This window comes from Poeciliopsis prolifica, unplaced genomic scaffold (genome assembly GCF_027474105.1).
Source record: "Poeciliopsis prolifica strain line A6 unplaced genomic scaffold, Auburn_PproV2 SCAFFOLD003, whole genome shotgun sequence".
NCBI classification, from domain to species: Eukaryota; Metazoa; Chordata; class Actinopteri; order Cyprinodontiformes; family Poeciliidae; genus Poeciliopsis; species Poeciliopsis prolifica.
This window is the reverse complement of record NW_026562378.1, coordinates 11,062,494-11,081,201: the sequence shown is the minus strand read 5'-3', so window position 1 is coordinate 11,081,201 and position 18,708 is coordinate 11,062,494. Positions and strand designations below refer to the sequence as shown.

The following is an 18,708-nucleotide window of genomic DNA, read 5'->3' as shown; positions in this document are numbered from 1 at the left end:
TAATTACAGGTGCTACTGGCTTGGTTTCAATGATGCAGATTGTGAGAGCTTTGAGACCAACTGTGGAATATTGGACAATAAATGTATTTCTGTTTCTAGTGTCTCTTTTCACTAAAGCTATATAATAACTTGCTGCAGTTTGAGTTGTAATCTCATATATTCCCTGCTCAAAAAAGTGAGTTTAGGTCACACTTGTTTCTTTTGTAAGTGTTGCTAGAATGATCTGCTGGAATAATAATAATAATAATAATAATAAAATAAATAAATAAATAAAAAACTCAATGTAATTTTTAGCAAAACATCTTTAGAAAGTCACTCTCCTTGGAAAAATGTAATTAAGTGACAGAATTGATAAGAAATTGTCTGAAATTTATTCAAAATATTAAGAAATTAAATCTGCTTTGCACTGGAACTCGCCAAATAGCATCCTTAACGCCTCGCTTTCAGTTCGGCAGTCAACACATGGAAACAGTTAATAATAAGTCATATTTTGCTGCTTTCTCTTGAGTTATCAAATGAATTTGCTACTGTAAATAACACATTATTGAGGCAGAGACTAACCAGCTTTCTGATCACACTGTTGACTCGTTCCATAATTACCTTTCACAAAGAACACTGTGTCCACTTTCAATTTCACTTCCAGTTCTATTTCTTTAACTAATTATGTCTATCAAGGTTTTGTCTTAGCACCATTCCTTTCATTTTCTTTAAAAAAAATATCGACAGTAAAGTTACTACAGCATTTTTTTTTTTTTCATTTTTATGGTAAGGATGGCGTATTATTTGAAAAACATAGAAATACACTGCATTTCACACCAGAAAATGACCTGAAGGTCAGTGGACATTTTAAAAGGGCTTCATAATGACACTGAGACAGTCGAAATAGATGCTTTGACTAACTGATCTCAATGCAAATGGCGGTACAAGTTTTGTGGTAACTTATGTATTAGTGCTGTCTGTCTTGCCCAGAACACGCTTTGAAAAATATTTTTAAAGTTAGTAATTTCCTTCCTGATTAAATTGTGTGAATATTTATAATCAAATAAATAAATAATTAATTAATTAATTAATAATAATAATAATAATAATAATAATAATAATAATAATAATAGTAATAAATCCACGTCACAGCTAAACATTTTTAGGTTGAATCACGTTCATGTTACAAGATTTGAATTTATTTTATATATCAGATATTGGACTTTAACTGAATTTTTAGTATTCACTTGAGCTTGTGTCACAACAGACAATGCGTATAAAGGAAGATTTATGGATGCAGGCACTTGCAGTTTTATCACTTGATTTGTCCATATTCTTCTCAACAAACAAACAAAAATAAATATCGCTTTTGTGTTGACGATTAATATGAACATGCAGGAACCTTTTGAGAAATTAAGCCTTTTAATCCAGTTCCTATTCTTTTGTGTTTATGTGTAGCAGGAACTGAGTTTGTTTATTCATTTTCACTGCTTTGACACAGGCATACTTTAAAGTCATAGTTTTTCTATCACAACATGAACAACTATCTAAGGTGGGTTAATTCATCCAGATGTGAGCCTTTATTGATTAGTTGAACGAGTTGACTGCTCACAAATCAGAATCAGTGTTTATTTGCTCCAACCAACTGCATCCTGTGCCGATGAAGGAGAGTTTTTCGCATTAACCAAAGTGGAACAGAGCAAATTGTAGAGCAGTAAAATCATGTTTTTCTTTCTTTCTTTTTTTTTTTTTTTTTGGACCTGTGTGGAATTGAAGAAATGCTTGATTTTTAAATACAGTATGTAAAAACAGAGAGAAGTAAAAACATAAAAATTATCAATGGATTGGGGAGACAAAAGACTAAGTGATACAATTCAGTAAACTCAGGCCTGAAGTGACACCCACTTCTTTTTTAATTCAATTGAGAAACGAATGATTCCCAGTTGTGTTTGTTGATATGGACAGTATGGCTCGCTGCCCAAGGCAAAGCTCAGTCAGGGGGCAAAGCGAAAAATGTTATCTGTCAGTTACTCTGCATGGTATTGGTTAATGCACATAGCCATAGAAATGGATTACTCTTTGTGTGTATGCTTGTTATATATGCATCTGAAACTAGAACAACTTGTTAGGCTTTTTGTTGCTTCTATTTATCCTGAGTAATGGTACACAATCCTTTATCAAAGTCTGGTGCCTTTTTGTAATCTCTGAAATGTCTCAAAGGTTCATCATTACACATTAGAAACAAGTTTTTTAAATTGTTAGTATACAGGTTAAGTCAGTGGGGTGTCTTACACCCCAATGTTCCAGATAGTGTAAGAACAACACGAGAAAATTAGCAGTGCATCATGGCTGACTAATGAAGATGGTGTTATCTAGGTTCAAATTTGGGTTTTCAGTCAAAGGGTTTTATCTTTTAAGAAATCTGTTCTTTGATCATGTCTTGTTCAAAAAGTGAGACAGACAGATCAGACACTGATTGAATTGTTCTACAACAATCAGAAATCAAATGAAATACAGTTGGAGTTGATATAAAACCTTTATTCTATTAGTGCAAAAGAACATCTGAATTTTCAGTTTCTATTTTAGACTAGGATCTATTTAGACTGAGATAAAACAAAATACGTTTGGATTTTTTGTGTTACAAAACTGATTGTTAAAATCAATAAAATGACACATCCTTGCAGTTTTGATGGTACAGATTGATTTTATTAATGAACAATTCAGAACCTGTAAGACTACATATTCTGCCATTGTATATCTGCATTTTAGAAAAACAAGCTTTGTGGATTTAAATGTGAGAGAATAAAGTTTTACATATGTGGAACATTAAGGCTGTCACTTAGTTTTGATGTGTTTTGATCCTGAATAGCTTGTGCATACTGGGATCAATTACTTTGTTACTTGTTCTTGGCACCACTTTATTGTGGCGCTCTACTAAGTTATATAGTAACTTAATAGTTTGATAATTACTAGTTGAATTTTTCAGAACGTTCTTTCACTTTTGCTTTCAAGCAACTCTCATACTGAGGTGAGCAAATCATATCCAAACTACTGTGGGAAATTAAGAAATGTTCTTATTGAGTCATTGCGTTGGTGCCCAAATGCAGCATGAATTGTGATGCAACTACTGTGGGAAATTTTGTCATTTCCCACTCATATTTGTACCACTGTGTTCCCCACTTATTTCCACTGATAAATTCAGATTTTGATAAATTACAGAGATAAAAGAAAAAAAAATTAAATGCTGACTTCTCATAGTTTAATAGAGGATGACTTTACATACTGCCATGTTTCCAGTGATTGTGGTTTTGATCCCTGGCCTCCCTTTGATCAACTGACCTGCTAGTAGATAATAACCACATGTCTTTAAAGTGGACTATAACAAAATTTAAAAAATGCTTTAATTCAGCATCATCAAAGCAGGTGCGAAACGTTTGGCTTATAGGTATTAAATGGCACATGGTTGGTACATCCTGCAGCAGACAGCTCCTAACAGGGTATGAAACAATCAAACCTGCAACAGAAAGAAATGGCCAAGGGACAACATGACCAGCCACCTGTCACTAACCTGTCTAAATGAAAGGTGAACTACAATGTGTACTGACAGCATTCACTGCACATAAACACTACATTTCTGTGAAAATTTGGATTTATGTTTATGCTTGTGCAATTATGCAGGAACTTAACAGCAAAGTAGAAATGATCACCTGTTTAAAAGAAAACTAGATGTGACGGTCAAGTTACTCATACAGCAGTGTTTGCTGCTTCCATGTGTTTTTTCTTTGCTTCTATAAAATGTAATCTTTTTCCAGTGTTTACCCTCATAAAGCTCTTGTTGTTCTTTGAAGTCCACATATAAAAAACAAACAAACCTTCTTTCCAGTTCTGTTTCAATCATGACATCCAGAACATACACCAACGCCCTGGCAATTGGCAGTCTATTACATAGTTGCATTGTTCTTCTGGTGGGCAAAAGGAACTTGTTTGGGTCACGTGACTTAATTGCATGACCCAAACATATAGGAAACTGCAGCTGCCAATACAGTATCACATGCACTGTTAAATACGCCTCACACTTATGTTAAGGAAAACATGGATTGGTTAGGTTCCATATCTCAGATCTGCCCTATGACAAGCACAGGCTCATTTCAAAGTTTCACTTTCATTTGTTGTTTACTTTGGGTGTAGTGTGCTGCTTTGCTATGGTAAGGCTCTACATTACAAAGATGTTGTGCCTTAAATGAACATTTTGTCCTTGCGCAAGGTCTGTGTGACTTGGATACCATCAGCAGATAGTTTGTTCATTGCATGTATGTACTTTGTTTACTATTACAGGTTCTCCTTTTTATTGACTAAATATGTGACTTTTTATGCAACTGTTTTAAGTCATTATTTTAAATTAAATAAAGTGGAGGGATGGTCTTCAAATCATATTGTATAATAAGATTAGGAGAAAGGAAAATGTCTTACCCAATTCACTGGAATTTCAGTATTTCATTCTTTAAACCCTAGTTCTGTATTATGGTTTCCTTCTTATTGAATCCGTGCTTAACATATACACACACACAGCGTAAAGGTCTGAATGCAAAATAAACCCATAAATAGTGAGAAAAAAAGTCCTTCATTCTTTCTTAGACTCAGGGAAAAGGTGTAAGGTTTCTGTTGTGCCCAAACTCAGTTGCTCCTCCCTGACTCAGCCTCTCATTTCCTGACTCAAATAAATACAATGAATGCTCTCAAATCAAATTTGGTTGGTTTCCGCATAAAACTCACTGGCTGGAGAAAAATAACAATGGTGGCTTTCCACTTCTTAAGGTATCATGAGTCTCACTCAGGGCCTCATCCAATGGCATGTTTTTGTACTTTTCATTCAGAGTTTTTGTTCTCTTGCTGGCGGGAGACCTTTTCAGCTGATGTCTACTTACTGCTGTGATTTAAAGCTCTGAAAGCCTCAACATAGATTCAACAGAGCCGAAAAGCAGCTATAGATGAAAAGAATTGAAGGAATCACATAGACTGGAGCATTAAAGTGTGACCCAAACATAAGAAGGTTGCCGTTTAAAGGCCATTTGTTTGAAGTCTTCTAAGACTTTAAAGATCAGCAGTTTTAACCTTTCACTTGAAACTCTGTAAGTATTGAGACATAACCAAGTTGAGCTGTTATCAGTCATGCTCCCTTTCACCTTGTTGTCAGCCTGATGTTTTAACTTTTTTATGTATATATTTGCATCAAAACCCTAAGGCTTGATTGCTGCATCTGGCTGAAGTTGAAAATTACAGCTTTACATTATGACATAAATACAAAATTATAAGATTAGAAATGTACCAATCTCTGGTGGTTTACATAAAGCTTTAATCTGACACTGCAGATTTTTCCCAATTCCAATTTTTTGTCAATAACTTTAAAATCAGAACCTTTGTGAACAAACGGCACTGAAAACCTATGGTTATGTTATTTTATGTGTGACGAGTCACGGTTAACATGGTTAGCATGTTTAGCAGAGTTAGCGTTGTTACATAGTAATCTGTGTGTATATTCTAGAGAATGAAACTTATGTTAATTTTAAGGTTCCTAAAAGGCTGCCAACATTTATAAATCCAGCATGTTTGCTGATAGACAGACGCTCCAGAGAATAAAAAAGCAAATTTTCTGTACTGAGTTCAGCCTTCCTTTTATCAGCTGAAAACCTTGCTCTCTCTTGCTCCCATACATCCTGAATAAACCACAGGCAGGTCTCCACATGTTGTCATTTATCATTTTCTTTCAGTAGCTTCTCACACCCCAGAGATTTCTTAGACTTAATTTTATTGCTATTGCGACCCACTGAGTGTCTAATTGGCTCATCACTGGTCACTGCTGATCGAGCTGAAAGTTAGCTTTTTTCGGGTTGCGAGCCAGTTTGCTAGTGAATATCTACAGAATATATGATGTAGGATGAAATGTTGTAGGAACTACGTGATTATACTACTCACTATGTTTTTAAATGGTTTTATTCAGGATAACTTGTGGACCATGCAGTGACGTGAGCAAAGCTACTGCACCAAATATTTAGATTGGTATAGATTAATTTAGTATGTTTTTGCTACAGCATTAACATGATGTGAAACCAGCTATTTGGGAACAAGTCTAAATTTAACAATGTCTTTTTCTGCCTGTTCTGTCAACAGTATATCTATGTGTTACGTATCTGCACAACTCTAAAATGTAATCCAAAGTAAATAGACAACAGAATATCAGGTCGTTTGTATTTTTATAAATTGAAAGCACAGCAATAAAACTGAGAACAGCTGGAAGTAAATTCCCCTTGTAAAACGCTTTGTATCTAGACCTCCATCTTATCAGATGTACATGCAAATATACAGACTTACCCTTGTACTACTGTGATATTTGTCTCTTGAGCAAGATTACCAGTACCAACATGGAGGTAAAGAGAACAATTTGACCAGCAGGCTGTGGTTGTTTAAACAGTTTGCCATTATCCCCACTGCAATCTGAACAGGAGGAGATCTGCACAGAACACAGATGAATCAATAAAAGGAGCTGATGTTGCTTTTTCCATGCTGGATGTCCAGGTACTGATAGCTAATGTGATGAAAAACTTTCTTGTGAAATTCATTTTGAGTTTTAACGCTCCTTTGGAAGCACTGCTATTTGCTGTCAACTCTGTTGCCTCAGCTGTCTCTAAGGTCATATTCACACCTTTTAATTGAATTGAGTTCGATTGGGGTTGACGCTGTTTGCTGGTTTGATTTTGCTATGACAATGCAATTTTTCAAACAAACCAGGCCTTTTGATTCACTTATATGTGTTTACTCACAGTGCCCTTTGTTGACGTCTGCTCCAGCATAAGGTTCACTTGAAGTCAAACTGTACTTATACTTTTAGACCTTTCAAAGTTTGCATCGTTGATCTGCACCAGTCAGCCTGCAGTTTCACAACTGCTCAAGCAAATCGGACTCTTTGAGCAAACGAGCTAGATTTGTATTTAGGGTTGCTGTAAATGCACGCAAAGTATGTTTTATATAGGGCACAGAGGCTGCACCACAACCAGGAGTTAGACCGAAAAGCTTCAGGGAGCTTCTTTATCGCTGGGTCTATATGAAAGGATTTTGTTGCTTCACCTGATAATAACTGAGAAAACCATAGAGTGGAAAAAAAATATTGTCTATTTAGTACTTACTTAATTATGCTCTTCCTGTTCACTGGCATATATAATCGACAATAAACTCTTGTCATTGACGTAATTATGGGAATTACAAATTTACTCCTCTCTAAAGCTGTCCAGTTAGAGCTTCATAACAACACAACACTGAAACTGCAGCGGTAAAGGTTTTAAATTATATATTTCTTAGTAGAAATCAATCTAAAACCTTTTTTTTTTATATTGCTGTATTGACGATTGATCCACCCATTCACCTTCCAACATATTCCTCTAAACCTGCTCAAACCTTATGTTGCAGACGAATTCCTCAAGGCTTCATCCTCGGTTCACTTTTAGGGTGTTTTCACAGCTGATACTGCGGTAGACTGGGTTAGATTGGGGACAAAAATTACAAAGTTGGTTACATTTTCTGCTGGTGAGGTACGTTCTCACACTGCTCTGTGTCAAATGGAGTAAACAATTAAAAAAAAATCTGTTCTCCACCTCTCCTGTGGTGGTGCTGCACCAAGAACCACTGAAGGAAACAACACAAAAACACCTGAAGATGACACTGTGTTCAGCTTCTTTTTTCAAGAAATGCAAACAAAAATGGAGTGGCATCAAATTTTAGTGGTTGTAGGATTTCACTTTTATCTGTAGCAAAAAACCACGAGCCATTTCTCCTGCTAGTGCTAGACTTGTGTGTTTGTTGTTGTGTTGAGCCAGAATGCCCAGCACTGTTGTCCATTTCCTGCTCTTGGAGTGCGCTCTGGTCTGCTTGGCATTCACGAGTTAGTAGTAGTGCAGACTTTCTAGGCAAATGGATTAAAGTGGACCGAAGTGGGCTGGTATGAATGCACTCCTAATCTTTCTGTTTGCTGCCAGTAGCTCCGGTCATGCAGCACTACTATAGGACTTACTGTAAGCAGCCTGACAACAAACAAACGTAATAGTCCAGTCGCCACATCACCACAGCTTACAGACGCAGATTCATTGTGTCCATAAAATCAGTAAGTGAAGAGAATATATATAATATCCACATCTTTTACTAAATCCTACAACCGTCTGAACAGCATTCACAGAATAAACAGTTTGCTGTCAAATCATAGCACAGAAAAACTAGTACAGTCTTTTACTCTCTGTAGATTAGATCATTGTGATGATGCATTCGACCCCCTATTTGTAAAAGGATAGATTTTATAATCTTGCTATTGGTCTCTGAGGCACTGAATTGTCTTGGACTTTAATATCTTTAAGACTTGCTGATCTGATATGAAACAGAAATATGTTCCAGGACCAGAATCAAACAAATTGAGGAAACATTTAGTTTCTGTGTTCCTCAACTCTGACAATAACTTCCTAAAAACTTGAGATTGCAAGAAATTATTTTAAAAGCAAGTCTGAATGTAGAATTACTTGATGTAGCTTTCTTTTTGAGATTACGCTACAAGTCAATTTTAATTATGTCTTTTACTATTTGTTTAAAATTTTTGAAGCACTTTGGATTATCTATTGTCTATATGGCAGTAGTGTACAAACATACACTACCTTATCAGTCTAGTTTGTTATATAAATGGGTAATAGTTTTTTAAATGTCAAAGTAAGCAGAAAATGCTTTTTAATTCCTTTTAAATGGCAACCATGTGCTTCTAAAAACAAAACTTTCTTTGGCAGCAGTCAGTTATGTTTTTTTTTCTAACCAGATTCTCTAAGATCAGCAGAAACTTCTGAGTCTGTTTCTACCATTACAGTTTTATTTGCAAACCATTAAAAAGTGGAAAATACAGCAAAAGGTGAGCATCAATTACTGCTACACTTCTGTTTTAATCCTTAAGACTGTTGAAACACAAAGAAAGTTAGTTTATGCAAGCGTGTTGCAAATTGCTTTACCCGGCCCAAATATGGAGGATTTTCAGAAGAGACTACCTGAATAAACAGGTGGTTGCTAGAAGCGAAGCATTTCCTCTGCCTACATCCCCCAGAATGCTGTGCGGTACTGAGTCAGAGTCCAGTGAAATTATTGAATATTCCATCAGACATTGTATCTATTGATATTGATGACGTGTTTATTACAATATAGTTATTGATTTATTGTCTGGCACCTTGACACAAAACTCAGATCCTCTGAAACAGATTTCGTCATCAAAACATTGAATTCACAAGACTCCAGTGGCTTCACCGGATTATAACCCAACTTTTTGGATACATGTCTGGAAGCTGTTGTGTCAATATGGACCAAAATCTCTGAGGATTTTCTTCTCACACTTTGTTCAATTAATTAATTTTGGCGGTTCTCAAGGTAAAATGGCGTTCAACCCAGTGCTCCACATTGTATCTGACAAAGGAGCCTCTGAGCATCTACTGGATACTCTCTGTGGTCAAAGATGGGTTTTATTGTGTCATTCACAGATTGGGTGGGGTTTTTTTATGTTCATGCACCTGTCTGCTTCACACACATCATCCATAACAGTGACGACAGGAAACAAAGTAGGCGAATGAGATTCACTGTTTAGACGGTTTTCCTTCAGAAAATACTAATACATTTCCTTTCATAAAATGCTCCATTCAGCATTTCTTTAGCAGATGTGCTAAGCTGAGTTATGTCATAGCTCTGTCTTTGCAACTGTTGGGAAAAAAAAATACTAGGAGGCATGCCATTTCTTTTTGTCCTTTCCAAACATTAAAATCTGTTTCATAAATGTCCTGTTCAACTAGCAGCATGAGTCTATTTTGGAGTCTCAAAATATTTACTTCAATCTGGCTGAATTCACTTTAATATGACAGAATTGATGTTCTTTATATAAATAAATGTTTAATACTAATATATTAGTATTTGCAATTCTTCTGAAGTGGTGAATGCATCACACACACACACTGTGTTATCTCGGTTGCTTTAGTGTTTGTGTACAAACCCAGCTGTTCTGCTGCGGTGAGTCTACCCTGGCTGAACCCTGCTGTGCCGCCACCTTTGTCCCTCTGGCTCTTTGCCATCTATATGTTTGTCTCTCTTTGTTTACTGTGTCAGATGTTTTGGATCGGTCCTCAGCGTGATTGCCAATAGCATCCAGCAGGCAAGGTTAACAGGTAGAAAGGCTGCCAGAGTCCTTGGAGAAAGCACAGCTCTTAGAAATTTGATGCCAAGTACAGCGGTTGATGCCAGACGCTCAGTGTGTCTCACATTTTGTTAGATCTCGGGCCGAGCTGCGGGGCCAGTGTTTTCACATATCTGATTTCGGGCTCTCCAGCTCAACCTGACCTGACTTGAAAGCTTTGTATGCATGTGGATTTGCACACAGCATGTGTGTCAAGGTGTGACCGGCAAAAGGCAGACAATCCGAGGGTTAATAGGCGACTATAAAAGCACAAGAAGAAAAAGGGGAGGATTGCAAACAGACAAGGAGGAGGATTCAGGAACGAGTTTGGACGTGAGCTCAGTGTCCCTGTCACCTGGTTGGAATGCAGATCGTCTTATTCACGATAAGATCACGAGCAGACAGAGCGGATTTCCTGCCTGCCGCCAGTGACACAGCATACGTCTTTACGAGACAGACAGTTCTGACACCCAGCGCTGAGTTAGCACTGAAATACTGTTTTACAAATAACATGCCTGCATTTTTACTAGTAATCAGGCTGCAGGTTTCATCAGATAACAGGATGAATGGCTTTTAAACACTTTTTAAAAAACAAATTAAAATCTGAGTACTGCAGAGGCATTTCTTTCTCACAGTCACACCAAAGTTATAGATTGGACAGAGACAGTCTGTGAACATTATTTTTCAAATTTTTTATTTCAGATTCTCAAATTGTTATAAGACTGGACTTTGACTGGACCATTCAAGCACTGGAATGCGTTGTAATTGCAGCTCTGGCTGTACACTATATTTTACATTATTATTCTGCTGGTGTATCATAGTAAAGAGGTAAACTGTATTTTCATGCCACACTTTTCAGATTTTTTGCTTAAAAGAGTTTGAAATTATTGTAATTTTACTTCACATTTAAGTGACACAAACTAAGATGGTCAACAGACCTTGAATGCTTTTGCAGGCCGTTCTTACTCAGATATAAGTAATGAAATTAAATTGTCAAACAGTAAAGTAACTAGCAATTTACCAACTCATTAATGAAATGTCCACATTGGAATTGTTGTTAAAGAGAGCTCAGTACAAATTAACCAGCCAACCAGTAATGCCAAACGCTTGCCTCAAGCTTGGTCCTCAGTCAGGCCAGTCATAAATCTGCACATAAGCATGTAGTGTAGGCGAGTCAGCTGGTTGGACAGTCATGTCTCCTCTAACTGCCTGAGGAAAAAGACAGGAGCTTCAGTCGCTGAGCGGGACAGGAAAGGAAAACAGACCTCCCAGCAGCCAGGAAATCCATGGAATCCCATGGGTCAATTCAGGGTCAGCTGGAGAAGTCCCACAGGGAGAAGAGGAGATAAAACAGTGGTGTAGCACTAAAAGGTGAGATTCACCAGCAAGTGACTCTCTGTGGACATGTACCAATTATCAGACCTGCAATTGAGTGCAGAGAAAACCACACGTTATGTTTTCTCTTTTTTTTTCTCGCATGAATCCAATTTATTTTGTTTCAGTCAACAATAAAGTAGATCTTTGATTTCAACACCCAAAGCCACTCTGATGTAAAACCAACAAAAGCCAGCTTTTAAAAGATGCACAATTTGGAAACTTGATGGGAGTTCATGTAAAAGTGCCAGAGAATCTTCTATTAATAGAGATGTTTTGGGTTTTATTTTTTATCTTTAGTGCTAAAAATAATCCAGTGCTATTTTCATACTGCCATGAAGAGAAAAATAAATGAAAACTAAGCTACAAAGTGAAATGACAAATATTAGCTTAACCCTCGAAAGCCAAACGGTTGGTAGAAAATTCAGTTTTTTAAAAAGAAGTTGTCATTTTTATAACTAGAGGCCCATTTTGTAGAAAATTTGTAAAATAAATTTAGTATCATATTTTAGTATCATATTTACCAAATTTAGCAGGTTATTGAGAGAAATACTAACTTCTTTATTATTATTTAGTCGTACTTGTATCATCCTCTTGCGTTCATGTAGTTATGACCTAGAAGATTGATTTTGTGTACAATAAAATAACATATGGCACACAAAAAAAATTATGACTTTTGCCCGCCTTTAAACTGTATAACAATTCTTTCTTCTTCTTGCATTTTGACATTTTATTTCTTAAATGTGAGCAGTTTTGCTTCCACGGCATTTTAAAACCTTGATGTACAAGCTGAAACACAAAGCATTGGGTTATCTAACTGGATGATGAGTCACCTCAGCATTACTAACATTTCAAAAACCTTACACTGATTTTTCCATGTCAGCTGTTTTTAACATAGACTGATCATTTATAATAAATGTAATTTCTAATTGAACGTGAAGCCTTCATATGACTTTTAAAACAAGTTTAGATTGAATGAATGCATGTGTGCGTGTGTGTGTGTGTGTGTGTGTGTGTGTGTGTGCGTGCGTGCGTGCGTGTGTGTGTGTCTGTTGTTGAAGCCGGGTGATTTTAGAGTGTTGCTGCAATGACACGCTCATGGTTTTGTCTGGACTATCAGTGGGACTTGGCACGGTGGTGGAGACTCTATGAATGAGATTAAAGGTCTCTGCTTTCCTGTTCTTTCATTCACAAATTAGCCGCCTCCAGACCATATTCATCGAGAATTACTCTGTGACACGAAAAACTCCTCCAGGCAGACGGTGTTTACTCCGCAGTTTATAACTTGCACACAGAAAAGGTTTGCAGACAGATTAAAATCAACCTTATTAGAACAAATTAGTCATCTTTTACGATTTAATTTGAAAAAAAGCTTAAAACCACACAGCATTTTAGTTAAATTAGTTAAATTGTGCTATTAAAAATGTTCTAGTAAATCCTGTTTTTCCTGCAGCTTTTAGGATTTTTAAAAAATAATACATACAGTTAACTAGATATTTACATAAACTGTAGAAAATACAAAGATGTTTTTGCTCCCTTTTTAAAATGAGGTCAAAATATTTTTTTTCTGTTTTAGAAACAAAATCTGTATGTTTCTGTTTTTATTTAGAGAAATGCAAATTATGTTGCTTTCTTGAGAGAAATACTAACTTTAACCCTATAATAGAGGTTAAAGCGCTTTCTCTATTTTATTGCTTTTTTTTTACTCGCTGTCAACAAAGCAGAGGTGAGGAGAGCTGCCTTTGCCTCATGAATGGTTTCCAATCAGCAGAGTTGGTTGATGTTGTAGGTGGTCCTTGTTTAAGCACGTCGTCCCACTGGGCTTTTCCTAAACCCCAGCAGGTTGATCAGTGACCCTTTCCTTCATTGCTATGCTAACCCATTGTCCTCTTGTTGGCTCTGTCCAATGAGCTTCTCTGTACACCTTACATGAAAGATGTTTTGTTTTTATCCCTTCATGCATCAATCCTAATTGAATAAATGCAAATGAATGAAAGTATTTTTCTAACTGGTAGAACATTAGGCCAGAAAAACCTAAGGCTCTAAAATTCTCTTTAGACTTAATAGGTTGAAGTCTGAAATGGAGAGTTCTTGTTTGTGACTGGAAAAATGAAGAAAAACAAAACCAGCTTTATTTATTTCATGAAAATACACACATATGAATGGTTACACAACGCTTTGTTTGATATCTCCAGGGACAGCCACAGTCCCATGGTGAGATGAGATTAGAAGATGCATGAGCCGTTGTGCAACATCCCATCATGTTGCACGTGGTGAGTCACGGACTCGTCCACCATTGGAGTTTACGACTTAAATTCACAATCAGAATCAGCTTTATTGGCCAAGATGCTGTGCACAAACAATCTGATTCTGGTTTCAGTTGCTCACAGTGTACAGTCATTAGGTGAAAGAACAAAAACAAAAAGTACCACGAGCTTAATACTGAGGTGGCCGTCCACACTGTCATCCTGAATTAAATCTGGCACCGGTCCTTTTTAAACAGATAAAATGTAGCAGAAGAGAGAAACTTACTTTTGACATACTGCTGGCATGTCAACGTTGTTATTTTTGTCTTTACATTACCTTTGTTTCGTTTTTGTTTTGTAATTTTAACTTAGCCCTCCTTTTCAGTCTCTTGCCAGTTTCGATCTTTTTGTTTGCACATCTTCAACGCAGTTTTGGATTAAATGGCTTGAGACATTCAGGTCCAAGCAAGATGCATGTTTGAGCAAATGTTAATGCTTAACTTTTTGATTTTCATCTGTCGAAGTAATTGAAGGAGCTTGTTGTATTTTAATTATTTCTGATTAACGGGACCAAATGTTTTCTGGGTTCCTTAAATCAGTGGGCAAATACCTCGACAAGTAAGAAAGAAGTTACCCAACATTGAGAAAGCATGAGAGGCCCCATTTTCCCTGCATGGAGCAGTTAGCCAAGAGGCCCCACATTCCCCTTCAATGTACTGTATTAAAGAGTGTTGACATGCGGGCTGTATGATATCAATTTTCACAGCTCCCACATAATCAACTGTTTGATGCAGGATTATTTTTCATCTCTCCACATGTGAACATCACGGCTCTAAGTTTCTCACATTGATTTCCAGTGAATTACATTAATCTTTGCAATTTTCTTTTTACTAGTCTTGTTTCTCACAGTGAATACATTACATCTGTCTTCCCTTTCCCCAATGCAGCAGTCCTATGTGTCCTCCGGCCACCAGATGGCACCTCCCAGTCCCAACACCAACAGTAGCAGCAACAGCAGCGGCGGAGGTGGGGAGCAGCTCAGTAAAACGAACCTATATATCCGCGGCCTCCATCCAGGAACTACAGATCAGGACCTCGTGAAGCTCTGCCAACCGTGAGTGACTTCAGACCTGCTAACCTGCAATTTTTTGATGCATCCCAGTACCATCCCAGTACCTATCATATGGTCTGCCCTGTATTCTTTGAAAATGAAATTGCCTGAATGAACAGATCTTTTAGTTTCCATTCCATAACCTTCCAAAGGACCAACTTTCTGTCTTGTAAACAAGAGCCATGTGTACAAGCAACTCTTAGTGTACCGAAACTGGGGAAAATGCAAACACCCAGAACAAACTCTGCCCACTGCAGAACTTCATCAAGCATCTTATTAACCACTTGATATCTAAGTTTCAAACATCTGCCTGGATATTTTTGCTAATTTTAATTGTACTCAGTTCTTTAAATGTCGTGTAAGTAAATATATTTACCCATTTGTCCATAACAACTGGAACTTTTAATATCTAGCAAGTTATGTTTGGCAATTTACCATCTAGTAAAAGATTAACTCTCAGATATAGTTTCACTCTCTGCTACAGCAGGCAAGAAATTACCATAATAACCCAATATTGGCTGGAAAGCGCAACGTCTCTCCTTTCAGAAACCGTTGGACTTTTTCAGATAGCGCAAAGTGTGGCGGAATTATGGTACTGCATCTTTAGCTGGATTGTTGCAGATCTGTTTGGTCTGCAAGGGTTGAAAGTACATATACTATGTGTATAGCATAAGCCGATTTAGTTTGCTCAATAAAAGGAAACATTATTGGCTTGTAAGTAGAAAAGACAGCCAATGATGACTTCTGTTTAGAGCTGTGTAATTTTATTGATTCTACAATATTCATCAATATTTTTTTTCTCAGAAAGTGTCAATTTTTCATCTGCGAGTGTCGATTCATTAAATTCTACTTTGAATTTTATGTCATATCCACATGAATTAAATGATAGCTATCACACAGTTTTTACATGTAGATCATCAATGACAAGTAAAAAAACAACCAGTTGCAATTTCTAATAAAACTCAATAATACGAAAACAAAGCGAATGTATAACAAAAACATTTATTATATCATCAGTTCAATTAATTCAATCCAAGTCTATGGAACAATCCCAAAATGTCACCAAAATCACTCTGTCCCTCTAAAATCTTTCAGAAAATCTTAAAAATTTATTTACTTGTATCGTTCGCTGAATATTGTGATATATATATTGTATCCTGGGCAGAATATCGTGTATTGTATTGTATCGTGAGATGAGTGTGTCACTGCAGCCCTACTTCTGCTGAGATCTGGCGCTTTATGGAAACCAAGTAAACCTTTAAAGGTGTACAGCATGATGAAGGACAGCGCTTTTATATCAAAAATGCTATCTGACTGCAAATATGCAGCTATCATATCATAAGATGTCATATCTCCTTATGATAAACGACATTATTTGTGACCAAACCTAATTGTACATTCCAGTCCACATTAAGTGGAACAGGTTTTGATTTTGATACTGAATTAGAGAGGAGAGTCCCACAGAAATCCATTGCAAGGAAACACATCTGTGCCGTCCAGAACCGAGCCCTTCATCTGTTGGACACATGATTTCATTTCTAGAGCTGTTTAGGCAGAAATGGAACAAAACACAGAAACAGTATCTTGCTGAATTATTCATAGCACTGGAAGTTATTGATAATTCGCCACATTATCACCATAATCCTCTATGTGTTACATTAGGATCTTATGTGGTAATACAGCACAATGTATGGAGGATTTGTTTTTAACAAACAATCAGAAAAAATTCCTTTTTAGAGCCCTGCTTTTAACAGTGACCTAATTTGTAAATACCGTGTTCCTGTATGTCTTTAATCTAATCCAGCTGTTCTGTGAAACCTCAGTGGTTTGTTAGATAACAGTGAACAAAAAAAGCATCGTGAAGAGCAGTGAACACAGCAGACAGGTCAGACATGAGGCTTGGAGCAGGGTAGAGTTTAAAGGCCACTAATATGTCTCTGGAAGAGCTGCAGAGATCCACAGCTCGGGTGGGAGAATATCTTAACAGGGCAACATGCCCTAAACAAAAAATCTGCCTCTTTTGGATAAGTGGACAGAAGAAAACTACTGATGCTGTTGAGTCATAAGAAGCCCGCTTTGTTTGAGTGACACAGCAAGTATTAAGTGAAGAAGGTGTTCGGTTCAGATAAGTTCAAACAGTAAAGTTTTTGTTTGAGATACAAAATAACGTGCATCACCCAAATGTACCACGTCGATGGTAGCGGCATCATGCATGGGAATGTTTGCTTTGCTATAGTCAGAATATCTGTCTAGAGTTAATGGTAAAAATGATGAAGATAACTGTAGAACAAACCTGGAGGGAAATTTGTCAAAAGCTGCAAAACATTTAAAATTGATGCCTCACCTTTTAGATTTGTACTTAACACTTAACAGCTATGCACTATTTCTGTTAGTCTATCACATAAATTTGAGTTTGTGACAAAAAGTGAAAAGATTCAATAGTTTTGCAAGGCATCAGTTTGTTTATTATTTATTACACAGACATAAATCATGATCTGAAAAATAATTAAGACTCAGCAGGAAATAATAGAAACCTAAGTCTAAACTAGAGGGTAGCATGAAAAAGAGCCACCAAAGCGTCTTGTGTGTTTTTTTAAACTTTTGATCAAATATTATACTTCCTATGGGACTCAAAAAATTAGCTCTAAATCAACAGAGAGCCTGCATATTTGTTTGTGTATGCATATAAAGTCAGAGATAAAGGTTGCTAAAAAGCACCCAAACTGGTTTCGGCGGCTGGAGGGCAGAACGACACTTTACGTCAGAGAGGTGAACTTTAGTCATGCATTATTATTTCCAGGATTCATTCACAGGAAAACCAAATCCATTTGTGAAGAGGTGTGGACAAATTTCATAAGTCTTGGCTTCGCTGTGTGTCTGGTATGCTAGCCAGCCCCACCCTTTCTAATTATTGTGGTTTAGTCAACACTGTAACACATTCAGATGTATATAGATGTTAAACCGACTGAGTGAAATCACATGGCGCATGGTGACGCTCACAGCTGATCAATGTAGCAATCAAAGCCAGTGTGAAATCTGTGGTTGCTGCACAAAATGCTGAAACTACAGCGTAGAGGCAGACTTACAGAAACATCTTTGTGGTGTGAAAAAGAAGGTGAATAGAAGAACGGAGCTTTAGAAGTGACTACCAGTAGGGGGGAGTCTTAAATGATGTGGGAAAAAGGTTGGAAAGCCTGCTGGGAAAGAATGTCAGCTGCCCATATATGGGGTAGGATTGTCTTTTAAGTCCTTTTGGCCTCCACCGAGTGGTGGGCTGGTGTTCAACTGCGGAGGGACTAAAGTCACTTTTCAACTCTCCCAGTGACTCCGTGGGTGTTCCTGAAAAAGACAAAACAAAACATTTAATTCTCTTCTGTGATGCTGACCAGAAAAAAATATTAAATAAATAAGATTTCAGCTTGAAAATATAAAAATATTACAAGCCGGTATAAAATTTATGTTGGAGCTCCAGAAATTGCTTATAGATGATTAAAACAATGGAGAAAAAAATACATATTCCTCCTGTAATAGTGTGAGTAGTAAAAAAATAAGAGTTTGGTTTTTAAAAAGGTACTAGTAAAAATATTTGCATAAAAAAGAGATATGGAGATAGATAGATGACTAGAGTATATTGGCCCACTCCTCTTTGCAGAATTGCTTTAAATGAGCCACAATGATGGGCATCTTTTAACCATGATTTAGCTGTTTAAGGTTGTCCAGGCTTTGACTAGGCCACTGCCAACTATTCATTTTGTTTTTGAATC

General features: G+C 36.8%; 1 protein-coding gene across 2 annotated transcripts in view; it reads left to right on the top strand.

The window, feature by feature from the left end:
• Positions 1–18,708, top strand: part of LOC129358514 (RNA-binding motif, single-stranded-interacting protein 2-like) — a 37,999-nt gene that overhangs the window by 2,102 nt on the left and 17,189 nt on the right. Inside the window, exons 1-2 of one of the 2 annotated variants that reach the window (XM_055027639.1) lie at positions 6,397–6,552; positions 14,781–14,947. In XM_055027639.1, the coding sequence (XP_054883614.1) occupies positions 6,538–6,552; positions 14,781–14,947 (182 nt within the window). In that variant the 5' untranslated portion in view covers positions 6,397–6,537. Of the gene's footprint in view, positions 1–6,396; positions 6,553–14,780; positions 14,948–18,708 lie in introns of those variants that run through there. The other variant, XM_055027637.1, reaches the window with a different exon arrangement.